General features: G+C 59.4%; 1 protein-coding gene across 5 annotated transcripts; it reads right to left on the bottom strand.

Annotated features, from left to right (window-relative positions):
- Positions 1 to 629: 629 nt before the first annotated feature.
- On the bottom strand, positions 630 to 11,086 carry ANKRD13D (ankyrin repeat domain 13D). Of its 5 annotated transcripts, none has more exons than XM_059148833.1 (15): positions 10,846 to 11,086; positions 10,171 to 10,306; positions 9,929 to 10,053; positions 9,135 to 9,180; positions 8,902 to 9,045; positions 8,445 to 8,634; positions 4,044 to 4,119; positions 3,570 to 3,651; positions 3,283 to 3,344; positions 3,049 to 3,179; positions 1,974 to 2,131; positions 1,773 to 1,889; positions 1,529 to 1,692; positions 1,363 to 1,448; positions 630 to 998 (listed from the first exon to the last, which is right to left on the bottom strand). In XM_059148833.1, exons 1-15 carry the CDS (start codon positions 10,933 to 10,935, stop codon positions 785 to 787), a joined length of 1,821 nt encoding a protein of 606 aa, XP_059004816.1. In that variant the 5' UTR covers positions 10,936 to 11,086; the 3' UTR covers positions 630 to 784. The 5 variants fall into 5 exon arrangements, with proteins under 5 accessions (XP_059004816.1, XP_059004825.1, XP_059004831.1 ...); XM_059148842.1 differs by having other exon boundaries at positions 3,283 to 3,341; XM_059148848.1 differs by having other exon boundaries at positions 4,053 to 4,119.
- Between the last annotated feature and the right edge of the window lie 691 nt (positions 11,087 to 11,777).

The raw sequence follows: 11,777 nt of genomic DNA, 5'->3' as shown, positions 1-11,777 counted from the left end.
GATTGGCCCTCCTGCTTCCACTCTGTGCACGAATCATTGGAAGACATGCAGAGCTTCAGGGGGAATCAGGCGGTGTGTAGAACTAACCCTTGCAGCTCACGGGGGACCCTCAGGGCCACCTCGGAGGTAAGCAGGGCTGAGCTGCAGCAGAGGGAAGTGACTTGTCCGAAACTAATCGGATAGAAGATGCTGGGGTCAGTGCAGGAACCCAGACCTGGGGCGCAGGGGCTCCTCCCAGCTGGCTGGGGCTAGTCTGGAGGCCCCGCCCCTCCCCCTCTTGGACAGGAGCACAGGTGGATTCTGGGAAAGACCCAGGGAGTCTGAGGAGGAACCTGGGTCTCCGACGGGGTTGGGGTGGGGGGGTGGCGGGGAAACAGGCTCCAGGGAATCGAGGTTACAGAGCACCGACTCTGTAAGGGACTTAACCTATGTGGGTTCATTTCACCCTGGCAACAGGCCTGGGGAGTGGGTAGGGCCTAATTTTACAGCTGAGGAAACTGAGGCTCAGAGACACTAAAGGGGCCTCAGCCAGGATTCAAACCCAGGTCCGCCGCCATTGCCCACAGCGTCTCCCCTCAGTGTCACCTCCCCCGCCCCCCGCCCGGTCTCCCCATGGAGCAGAGTAAGTCTGCTGCTGAAAGTCTCTTTATTTCCACCTAGGTCTCCACCGCAGACCCACCTCCAGGGCTCCAGGCCCCAAGCTCAGCAGCAGAGAGTTTATAAATAAATAAGTTACAAAAGCAGGTGGGGAGCAGCCCAGACAGCCCTCCCAGGGGCTCGGGGCTCAGTGCTCGGTGAGCGAGAGCTGCAGGATCCTCTCTAAGTCCTCCTCCTCCTGCTGGCCCCGGCGTTCCAGCTCCGCCTGCTCCCTCGAGGACAACTCCAGGGCCAGGCGAAGCTGTTCCTCAAAGCTTGGGGGTGCCGGGGCCGGGGGTGTCCTGTGAGGGGATTCTGGGCCACTGGGCTCTGTGGACATCCGCAGGCTTTCTTGGAGGGCCCTTCCAGACAAGGCGTGAGAGGGAGGGCAGACCAGTGAGCACTGGGGCTGGGGAAAAAGGCTAAGGGCAGGGTCACGGCTATGGAGGTTGTACAAGGGCAAGGACAGGGTAGCTGGGACGCGGGGTGAGGGGCCCCGTCTCCCCCATCCTCATGCTCCCTCCGGTGGTAGGCAGCACTGCTCACGAAGGGTGGCCCTGAAGAGGGCATGGGATCCCGGGACCCGCGCCTCCCCACTCCCCACCGCCACCAGCCAAGGACCACCCCCCCCCACCCCCCCCACCCCCCCCACCCCCCGGCCCCAGCTGGCAGCCTCCTTGGGGAAGGACAGGCCGGGACATGCTGGTAGGTCCTGGAGGGCCTCACCGCTCCAGCTGAAGCTGCTCCTCATAAGCGGCGGCCTGGGCAGGAGCCCCGGGCCGGGTGTTGGTCAGTGCTTCCCAGACGGTCACCTGCGGCAGACGAAGCCCGGAGCTGTCACGCCGGCCGCCCCTGCCAGCACCCAGGCGGGCTGGGCCTGCCCGCGTCCCACCTGCTCGGCCTCCGCGCCCGCCTCCAGCAGGCTCTGCCGGATGGCAAACTGCAGCAGGTCGTCGTCCTCGTCACGGAGGGGCTCGCTGCGCTCCGCGCCCAGCACACTGTACCCCTCGGGCACCTCGAACACAGCAGGGTCCACCTCGCACGGGAAAGGGCTCCCTGTGCAGGAGGAGGGCTGCACTCAGTCCCGGGGGCTCGGAGCTCAGGGGAGCGGGGTGGCCTCCCTGCCACGCAGGTACCTGATCCCGGGCCGCCGGAGCCGGAGGCCGGCACCCACACGGAGCTCAGGGGCTCGTCGCAGCCACACAGGTTGCTGAAGGTGATGCGGGCGTTGAGCACGTGGAAGAGGGGAATCTCTGTGAGGAGGCAGTGAGCCTGAGCCACTGAGCCCTGGGGCCAGCGGCCACCCCCCGCCCCTGGGGCCACAGGCCGGTCCTCACCAATCTTGACCGGGAAGCCAGGGGGGAGGCGCAGGGTGATGAAGTCACGCAGCTTGGCAAAGTGGGCGTTGCTGATGGCCATCAGGTCAATGATGGGTGTCACCTGGTCACCCAGGGAGAGCGGGTGCTCCTCACTCAGCCACAGTGTGGCCTTGAACCTGTACAGGACGTCAAGGAAGCTCTGGTGGCCGGTCTGCTAAGACTCACCTGCCCTGGACACCTGCTTTACTCACGCTCTCTGCCAAGCCTGAGCTGGCCTCCTGTCCGCTCAGCTGTCCCCACCTGCCTCCCCCAGGGAGCTTATGTCCTTCTGGCCCTACTGCCCCAGCCGTCCCCCCAGGGTGGGACCCTGAGCCCTGAGCTGGGGCCTAGGGGAGCCTCAGCTCGTCTGGAAGAGGCGGGCAGGGCCGGGCTACGGGCTTCAGTCAGGGCCTCCTCCACAGCCCCATCCTCCTGCTCGGCCCACAGCCGCCCAGCACCTCACATCTGCCGTATTTTGGGGTCCAGCAAAGCCCAGAGGACAGGACTACAGGGTCTGAAGCTCTGCTCTGCCACTCAGTGGCTGAGTCCACCTGCGGCCCCTGCGACAGTGCTGGGCCCGTCGTAAGCTCTACGTCCTGGCTCCTCAGATGCTCCCAGTGCCCTGGTGAGCAGGTGGCGGCTAGTGTGACTGTTATTCTACTGAGGAGAACAGACTCTTGGAGGTGAAGACATTTCCTGGGGCCACAGAGTCCAGAGACGGTACAGCTATGAGGCCCTTCCCTCTGCCCCAAGCTGGCACTGAACAGAGAACCATAAATGGGGGGTGGTGCCGCCCGCCCATTCATTCACTCATTCGCCAAAGAAGTGTAACCAGTCCTCGGGGCCCAGCCCTGAGCTGGGCGCCAACAACCGCAGATAAGCAGACTTGACCCCAGTCCCCAAGGAGAACCTAGCAGGAAGCCGGCTGAGTGAGTAGATCTCCCCACTCTGGTGGGCCCCATGTGTGAAAGGAGTCTGTAAGGGCTCAGGGGGACCACGCCAGCCAGGGTCCCCATCCCTGAGGGAAGTCCCCAAGCCAGCTGCAAGACCTCACCTCTGCACTTTGCTGGACATCTCAATGGGGCGGCCGATGTTTCTCGACTCCAGGCTGAAGTTGGGATCGAAGTATTCACTGGGGGAAATGGCTGTGGGGTTGGTGGGGCTGGCAGCCTGTTGCACAGAAGCCTGGGAGGGTCCCATGACCACACTCAGTGTTCAGGAGGGTGCCTGCCCGGCCCCACCCAGTGGGCCCCTGCCCGTGGTGCCCACCCCCCTGGGCCTGGCTCACCCCGCTGTGGGAGGAGTGCTGCTGGGCCATCCCGAGAAAGGACTGGAACGGAGTCTTCCCTGCTAAGGAGAAAGGGTGGAGCCCTTGAGGAGACTTTGGGCCACTGCCCCCAGACCGTCCCCTCCCCCACCCCACCCCCATCCACTCCGGGAGCCTCCTGTGGGTGGGAGACAGAACACATGGGAACGGGGAGGCCTCCCAGCTTGTCCCAGAGGTTGCGGCCCCGACCCCGGACCAGGGACCCCAGCAGGCGGCGGGAGGCAGCAGGCAGGCGCACCTGGGTTTACCTTTGCTCCTCGACTTGTCCTGGTCCGAGAGGTGCTCCGTGCGGGTGCGTGTCACCAGCTCCACATTGGTGGCACTGTATACCTGGGGAGCAGGGGGGACACGGCAGGAGCTGAGGGCTCAGAGCCTGTTCCCCACACTCAGCCTCACCAGTGCAGGACCCAGGTCCTCCTCTCTACAGGGACAGACGGGCTCTCGCCCCCCACCACGGAGGAGGTGGTGGCTCTGAACCGTGGGGATTCAGTCGTGAGGGGAAAGCACTCCTCGTGTCATCTCGGTAACCGGGGTCAGGGCCCGTGCTGGGGTGATCCCTAACGTGCTCGGCGGGGCCTGGGCACTCGGGCCCCCCTGAGTTCCCACGGCCGCACCGGGCTCCCAGAGCCCATGGGCTGCGCTGTCTCTCCTCCACGTGGGTGGATGTGGAGAAGCGGAGGAGCTCCTGGGCCTCATCTCCTACCCCAGCCCCCACCACTAGCCTCTCCTGCCTTGGCCTCGTAGCCGCTAACGGTTTCCATCTTCTCAGACCGCCAGCCCCAGATACCACATTTGTTCCTGCAACAGACCAAACAGGAGCTCGTGAGGGCCGGTGCCCCTCGACCCTAGCCAGCGCCTCCCTTCTCTCTCCCTTCCAGAGACCCCTTCCAATTTGCCTTCCCACTGTGAAACGCAAGGGCCTTGCGGAGGATGCCTGGACAGCCGGGGACACTCGAACAGGGACTGGGCACTAAACGGGTACTGAGGAATTATCAGTAACTTCGGTAGGCGTGATAATGGCGTTGGGGCTGGCTTTATAAACCTCCTGATCGGTTAGAGTAGTATGCAGAAGCATTTACTGTTAAAGTGACGTGACATCTGGGAGGTGCTTTAAAAATAGTCCAGGGAAGGGGCGCCGGGGTGCCTAGTGGGTTAAGCATCTGATTTTGGCTCAGGTCATGGTCCTGGGGTCCTGGGATCGAGCCCTGCTCACTGGGGGTCTACCTGTCCCTCTCCCTCTGCCCCTCCCCCCACATGTGCTCTCTCTCATTCTCTCTCTCAAGGAAATAAAATCTTAAAAAAAAAAAAAAGTCCAGGGGCACCTGGGTGGCTCAGTGGGTTAAAGCCTCTGCCTTCAGCTCAGGTCATGATCTCAGGGTCCTGGGATCAAGCCCCGCATCGGGCTCTCTGCTCAGTGGGGAGCCTGCTTCCTCCTCTCTCTCTGCCTGCCTTTCTGCCTACTTGTGATCTCTGTCAAATAAATAAATAAATAAATAAATAGTCCAGGGACGCCTGGGTGGTTCAGTGGGTTAAGCCTCTGCCTTCAGCTCAGGTCATGATCTCAGGGTCCTGGGATCGAGCTCCGCATTGGGCTCTCTGCTCGGCGGGGAGCCTGCTTCCCCTGCTTCTCTCTCTCTGCCTGCCTCTCTGCCTCCTTGTGATCTCTCTGTCAAACAAATAAAATCTTTAAAAAAAAAAAAAAAGTTGGGGCGCCTAGGTGGCTCAGTGGGGTAAAGCCTCTGACTTTGGCTCGGGTCACGATTTCTGGGTCCTGGAATGGAGCCCCACATCAGGCTCTCTGCTCAGCAGGGAGCCTTCTTCCTCCTCTCTCTCTCTCTCTCTGCCTACCTCTCTGCCTACTTGTGATCTCTCTCAAATAAATAAATAAATACAATTTTCAAAAAAAAAAAAAAAAGTCCAGGGAAGGGGTGCCTGGGGGGGTTCCGTCAGCTGAGCGTCCAACTCTTGATTTTGGCTGCAGTCATAATCTCGGGGTCAAGAGACTGAGTCCCGTATTGGGCTCCACGGTGGGCACAAAGCCTGCTTAAGATTCTCTCACTCTCTGCCCTTCCCCCACCTCTCGCTCCCTCTCTAAAAATAAAATCAAGTAGTCCAGAGAATAAAAGGAAAAAGCAAGGAAGGACAGATTCAACAAGATTGACAGAACACCCGTGAAGTGTTAAAGTTGGGCGATGAGGACATGCTATTCTCTCTTCTTTCACACGTGTTTGAAGTTTCCCAGAATAAAAAGTGAAAAATAAAAATGTGTCCGAATCAACAATAATGGTTGTGAGACATCAATACCCCACTATTGATTATGGTTATGACAAGGAGACAAAAGATCAACAAGGAAACAGAAGACTTGAACAACCCTGTAAACCAGACTTAATAGTCTTTCTTAAAACACTCCACCCAAGAAGAACAGAACACACATTCTTCTCAGGTGCACATGGAACGTCCTTCAGGATGGACCACATGCTAGGCCATAAAAGGAGCCTCGACAAAACCAAAAGGAGAAAAGTCATACAAAGTATGTTCTCCAAACATGAGAGAATGAAATAAGAAACCAATAAAAGAATAAAGATCTGGGAAACTCACAAATGTGTAGAAAGTAAACACACTCCTAAAAAAAACCCCCAAGGGTCAATGAATAAACCAAAAGAGAAATCAGAAAATGCTTTGAGAGAAGTGAAAGTAAAGATACAATACTCAAAACTTGTGGGATGCAACGAAAGCAGTGGTTAGAGGGAAATTTAGAACTCTAAATGACAACATTGAGAAAAAAAATGAAAGACCTAAGTAAGTGGGAAATGATCAACCGGTCTTGGGAGAAGACACTCAACGCTGCCAAGAGGACAGCACGCCCCAAACTGAGTCAGAGATTCAACGCAAACCCTGTCAGGATCCCACCTGGCGGGGCGGCTGGGTGGCTCAGTGGGTTAAGCCTCTGCCTTTGGCTCAGATCATGATCTCAGGGTCCTGGGATCAAGCCCTGCATCGGTGGGCCTACTTCCCACACTCCCCCACCTACTTGTGATCTCCCCACCTACTTGTGATTTATTTGATCACCTACTTGTGATCAAATAAATAAATAAAATCTTAAAAAAAAAAATCCCACCTGGCAACTTCTTGGTAGAAACTGACAAAATGGATCTGGAATTCCTATGAAATTGCAAGGGAAAAAAATAAAGTAAAATAAAATAAAAATAAAACAAAAGAAATTGCAAGGGACCCAGAATACCCAAAATAATCCTAAGCGAGAAGAACCAAGTCAAAATGCTCACACTTTCCGATTTCAAAAGTTACCATAAGGAACACTTACTAAGACAGAGTGGTACTAGCACAAGGACCGACATCTAGGCCAGCGGACTAGAACTGAGAGTCCAGAAATAAACCCACACATCTGTGGTCGCCTGATCTGCCACAAGTGTGCCAAGCCCATTCAATGAGAGGGAGGAGTCTTGCATGCATGGTGCTGGGACAAGCGGGTCCACCCGCAAAACAATGAAGTCGGACCCTTTCGTCACACTATACACACACGTTAATTCAAAATGGATCAAAGACCAAAATGTAAGAGCTAAACCTAAAAAGCTCTCAGAAGAAAACACAGGAGAAATCTTTGTGACTCTAGATTTGACAGAACATTGTTAGATAGGATGCCGGAGGAATAGGCGATGAGAAGAAAAAAAATGCATAAACTGTATTTCACGAAAATTAAAAGTGTTCAAAGGACACAGTCAAGAGAGTGAAAAGTCAGCCCACAGAACGGGAGAAAATACTTGCGAATCATATACCTGAGAGGGGACTTAGATCTAGAATCTGCAAAGAACTCCTGCAACTCAATGGTAAAAAGAGAATACAATTTTTTAAATGCGCAAAGGATCTGAATAGACACATCCCTCAAAAAACAGCTATAATTGGCCAATGAGCACATGAAAAGGTTCTCCACATTATTCATCATGAAGGAAATGCAAATCACAGTGTGACGAAATACCCCTTCTCACACCCACTAGGGTGGTTATAATCCAAAAATAAGTAAATGGACACCAGTGCCGGTGAGGACTCGAAGGAAATGGAACCCTTGTCCCCTGGGGTGTAGGGGACGGAAAATGTTGCAGCCCCCTTGGTAAATGGTCTGACAGTTCTTCAAGCAATTAAACATCTGGTTTCCAGATGACCTAGCAATTCTACTCCCCGGTATACACCTGAGAGAAATGGAAACCATGTCCATACAAAGCCTCGTATATGAACGTTTACAGAAACATTCATAAAGGCGAAACATGGAAACAATCCTGATGTCCGTCAGTAGGTGAGTGAATAATTAAAATGTGAGCGAGGCACACAATGGACAGCAATCCCAGGAGTGAAGCAGGTGCACAGTACCGCCTGGGTGAAGTCTGAAAACGTTCTCAGGGAAAGAGGTCACACGAGACCACTAGTGCACGGTTCCGCTCGGGGAAGAGTCCAGAATCAGGAAATCTCCAGGGAAAGTGAGTCAGTGGTTGCCTAGGGTTGGGGAAGGGGGTGAGGGCAAGGGAGCTGGTAGCTACAGGATTTCTTTTTGGGGTGATGACAATGTTTTGAAATTGACTGTGGCGATGGGGCATTTCTGCAAACACTAAAAACCACTGAATCGCACTTTCAGTAGGTGAACTGTTCACGATATGAAATTATATTCTGATAAAGCTGTTTGTTTTTCAAAAAGGTATTTCTGAAGTCTGCTTCAGGAACTGAGACATATGTTGTCAGAGAGAGAACAGCCTGGCCGGTAGGGTCAGATTCCTAGGCTACCCACAAAGGACTCTGGCCCAGAAACTGCCAGACTACTGAGAAACCCACACTGGGGCAAAGAGCTGCCCTGAACCACAGCCTAAAGTCCTTGTTGTGATGGGAAGACACACGAGGACAGAAGTCAAGACGCTGGGCCTCCCTGACCTAGCCTCCGCCCCAGGAAGACAGCTGCCCTTGGGCAGGCGTGCCGGGGCCCGAAGGGACATGCAGGCGGTCTGGGTGGGACCCCGGGCCTGCAGGGATCCCTGCCCCAACCTGAGCAGCCTCTGTGAGCGGCTCACCCTCCCAGAGGCCTGAACCAGGGCCCACGGTGCGGCCGGGCCCCAACTGACCTCTCGAAGGCCACATTGCGCGTGTCCAGGTGGGTGGAGACGATAGGAGAGGTGAGCCGGCTGGCCACGTGCTCCTCGCTGGGTCGCATGGCGGCCAGCAGCGCTTCCGGCTCGTGCAGGGCGAGCCCCAGCATCTCGGTGTGCACCACCTGCCGGTCGTGGTCCACTTCCATCACCAAGGCTCCTGCCTCTGCCCACCGGCACGGGTGCGTGAGGGGCGCAAGTCAGTGCCAGGCCCCAGATGGCGGGGAAAGGGCCACCGTGGTGCCCGTAGCCACCGGCTGCTAAGTGGGCCAGGCCCCAGCCCCCTGGGTCCCCTCCACCCTCAACCTCCGTTTCCACAGAGTAGAGGAAAGGAACAGCACAGTCCTCACAGGCCACGGGAGGGTCCGGGAGCAGGAGTGCAATGGCCTGCCTCACGCCCTCAGCGAATCCCCCGGAGATCTCCAGAGCTTACCCCGGCCCTTGAAGATAAAGCTCCTCCTGCCGCGCTGCCAGGTCATGTGCTCGAAGCCCAGCAGACTGGTGTCCACCCGCAGGCTCTCCCCCCGCTTCCACACTCGGTACACGTCACTTGGGCACATCTTGGACACGAGAGGCACTGTAGGGAGGATAGGCATCACCATGGTTCTCGCCCATAGATTTCCACCTGCCCCTCAGGCCCCTGGAAGCCAAGAGGTCCTCACTCACCCCAGCTGGTGAACTCCCACTTCATCTCCACGTAGAAATCGGGAGCCTGAGATAGACCAGAGCGGCTGAGGGGTCAGGCGCGGAGGACCCGCGGGCCTAGGCAGCTCCTGATCTGCAGCCCCGCTCTGGGAGTCCAGCCCGTGGGCAAGTCTCAAAGTGCTGTGTCCCAGCTACGCCCCCACTACAACCACACCCCACCCAGGAAACGGGTGAAGTGGGGCCCTAAAAAGGTCTCGGAAGAAACAGACTATAAGTATCTGGAGCCTGGAGGTCAGTGTCCACCTGGCCACTGGCCTGCAGAGGGACCCTGTGGGGGGTTCTTGTTCCCTCTGGGTCCCAGAGTCTGCATCTGTAAAGAGGGCACAAGGACCCCCTGGACCTGCCCCCCATGCGTAAGGACAGACAGGCACTCCGGGGCATCCGGCTGCAGCCACTGCGTCAGATGAAACTGTCCCCCCAGGAAACAGGCATTCACCAGGAGGCCCACATCTAAAGCTCCGTGGAGATTTCTGGCACCAGGACCCCTGACGTTGGCAACGGCTTTCCTCCTAAAGGGCCCCCATCTCGCCCATCTCACCCCTGTGGGCGGGGACTCCTCTTTCCTACATGACCCTGGACTGGGGTTGAGAGACAGAGGGACGTCGTCGGCAGTGATGGGAAAGCCTGCTGCGCAGACCAAGCGAGTAGCGACTGGCGGGTGACCAGAGGGACCAGACTGCCATGCAGTCTGTCACAGCCCCTTGACGGGGCTCCCCGCCCCTCCTGTCCGGCCACACCCCCGTGCCCAACCATACCTGGCGGAGTTTGTTGAGTAGTTCTGGAATGCCAGCCAGCCTCTGTGTGGCCCTCTGGTAGTCCCGATACTGGAGCACCAGCTGTACCATCTCGGGGTCCCCAGTGCTGACTGCCTCCTGCAGGACTGGGGGCACCAGGCCGCTGAGGGCAGCTCCATCCAAGGCCCCAGGCCTGGCCACTCACTGCCACGCACCAACCCCACTGCCAGCCTCAGGGGGGGCCCCTCTGCCCTCTGCAGTACCTGCCCAGCCCTGGCAGCTCTCTTTGCCCACATTGGCATTGTGTCGAAGGAGGACTCTCACGGACTCCAGGTTCCCCAGGGACACAGCCAGCTCCAGGGGAGTGCGCCCCCGGGGGTCCTCCTGTTCAATGTCGTGCTGGGGAAGATGGGACACTCAGCGCAGGGCAAGTCGAGAGAAGCAAGGAGGCCACTAGGCTGAACATGGCTGGGGGTCATTGCGGGAAATAAAGACAGCGAACAGGCCATGGAAATGGCTGAGGGGAGCCTCTGTGTCCTCCTTGGCGGGGAGGGGGGGGCGGGGCGGGGAGGGAGCAGGTGGGGAGGCCTGCCCACCTCTCCTGCCTTCCCAGGAAGAGAGCTGGGGGTCAGGCGGTGGGCCCTGGTCAAGCAGCCTGGTCAGGGAGAGGTGCAGCCGCAGATGTCAAGAGTTCGGAGGGGCCTGGGGACCAGAACCAGGCTGGCCGTCCTCACCCTGGCTCCGGGGTGGTGTGGCGCGAATTCGGGGGTTGGATGCAGTGTGAAGCGGGCAGACGGGCGGGGCCAGGCCCAGCGCTGGACGCCCAGGCCAGAGGCTCAAGCGAGAGGGGCAGTGACCCGGGCTTCGGCCTCCAGGGTGGAGACCGCGGCTTCGAGCGGGTTACGCAGAGGAGAGCCAGGGTGCCCGGTGGGTCTCACCTGGCGGCTGTGCAGCGCGGCCTCCAGTTCGCGGTGCCGGTTCGCCCAGACGAGCCGGTGCAGCGGGAAGGTGGGGCCCGGGCCGGCCATGCTGGGCTTCAGCGCTGCATCGCGGGAGGGAGGGCGGGCGCGGCGGGGGCGACCCGGCCCCGCCTCGGCTCCAGGCCTGGTGCGGCCCCCCGCCTCTGTCCGCGCCGAGGTGCGCCCCGCAGCCCCCGCGCCGGGCGGCAGTCGCGGCGGCGGCGCAGGCGGCGTGGAGGGCGGGCCGGGAGGGCGGGGCTCGCCGGGGCGGGGCGGGGCGTCGGGCCGCGCGCCCCCTTGCCTCCCGCAGCCATGGCAACCGCAGCCCGGCCCGCGCCCGCCGGGGGCAGGCGGGGGGCGCTGCTCAGTCGCCTTGGCAACCGCGCGCGCCGGGGAAGCAGCCAGGGGCAGCTTCTGGCGGACCCCGGTCTCAGCCGGGCCGGGGTCTGCGGGGGTGGGGGTGGGGCAGTTCTTGGCGGGCGGGGCCTGGCTACGGCTCCCCCTGCAGCCTGCAGGGGGCGCCCCAGGCCCAGCGCAGACCCCTGTTTGCGGGCCCGGAAAAAGGAAGGAGGGAGGGAGTCCGGGGGCGGGGCGGTCCGGCCAGGGGCGGGACCCGGGCCCCTGGGATGCGTGCGCGCGCGAGTGCGCGTGCGTGCGCCGCGGCCTGCGATCCTGCTGTCCCCGGGTTATCCGCGTTTCCCCAGCGGCCACCCAACCATTCCCCGGCCTTCCTGCCCCGGCCTTCAGACCCTGGGCACCGCGGGTACCGACTGTGCCTGCGAGGGCGGCTGAGACAGGAGACCCTGGCTCCCCTTCCCATCACCTCCGAGATGTCCCTAAATGCTGGCTAGCTTCGCAGAAAGCACCTTTCCAAGGGCCCTGGGCCGGTGTCTAGTGGTGGGTGGCATGAC

Source organism: Mustela lutreola, chromosome 1 (assembly GCF_030435805.1).
Source record: "Mustela lutreola isolate mMusLut2 chromosome 1, mMusLut2.pri, whole genome shotgun sequence".
Classification (NCBI taxonomy): Eukaryota; Metazoa; Chordata; class Mammalia; order Carnivora; family Mustelidae; genus Mustela; species Mustela lutreola.
Note: the sequence above shows the minus strand (reverse complement) of the source record. Positions and strands in the feature narration are given on the sequence as shown.

Excerpts from the sequence above, each read along its gene's own strand:
- ANKRD13D (XM_059148833.1), bottom strand. The coding sequence starts at position 10,935 with ATGGCCGGCCCGGGCCCCACCTTCCCGCTGCACCGGCTCGTCTGGGCG. Across the intron at positions 1,693-1,772 it reads CTCCGGCGGCCCGGGATCAG|GGAGCCCTTTCCCGTGCGAG; the intron begins GTACCTGCGTGG and ends CCTCCTGCACAG. Across the intron at positions 1,449-1,528 it reads CGGGCGCGGAGGCCGAGCAG|GTGACCGTCTGGGAAGCACT; the intron begins GTGGGACGCGGG and ends CGTCTGCCGCAG.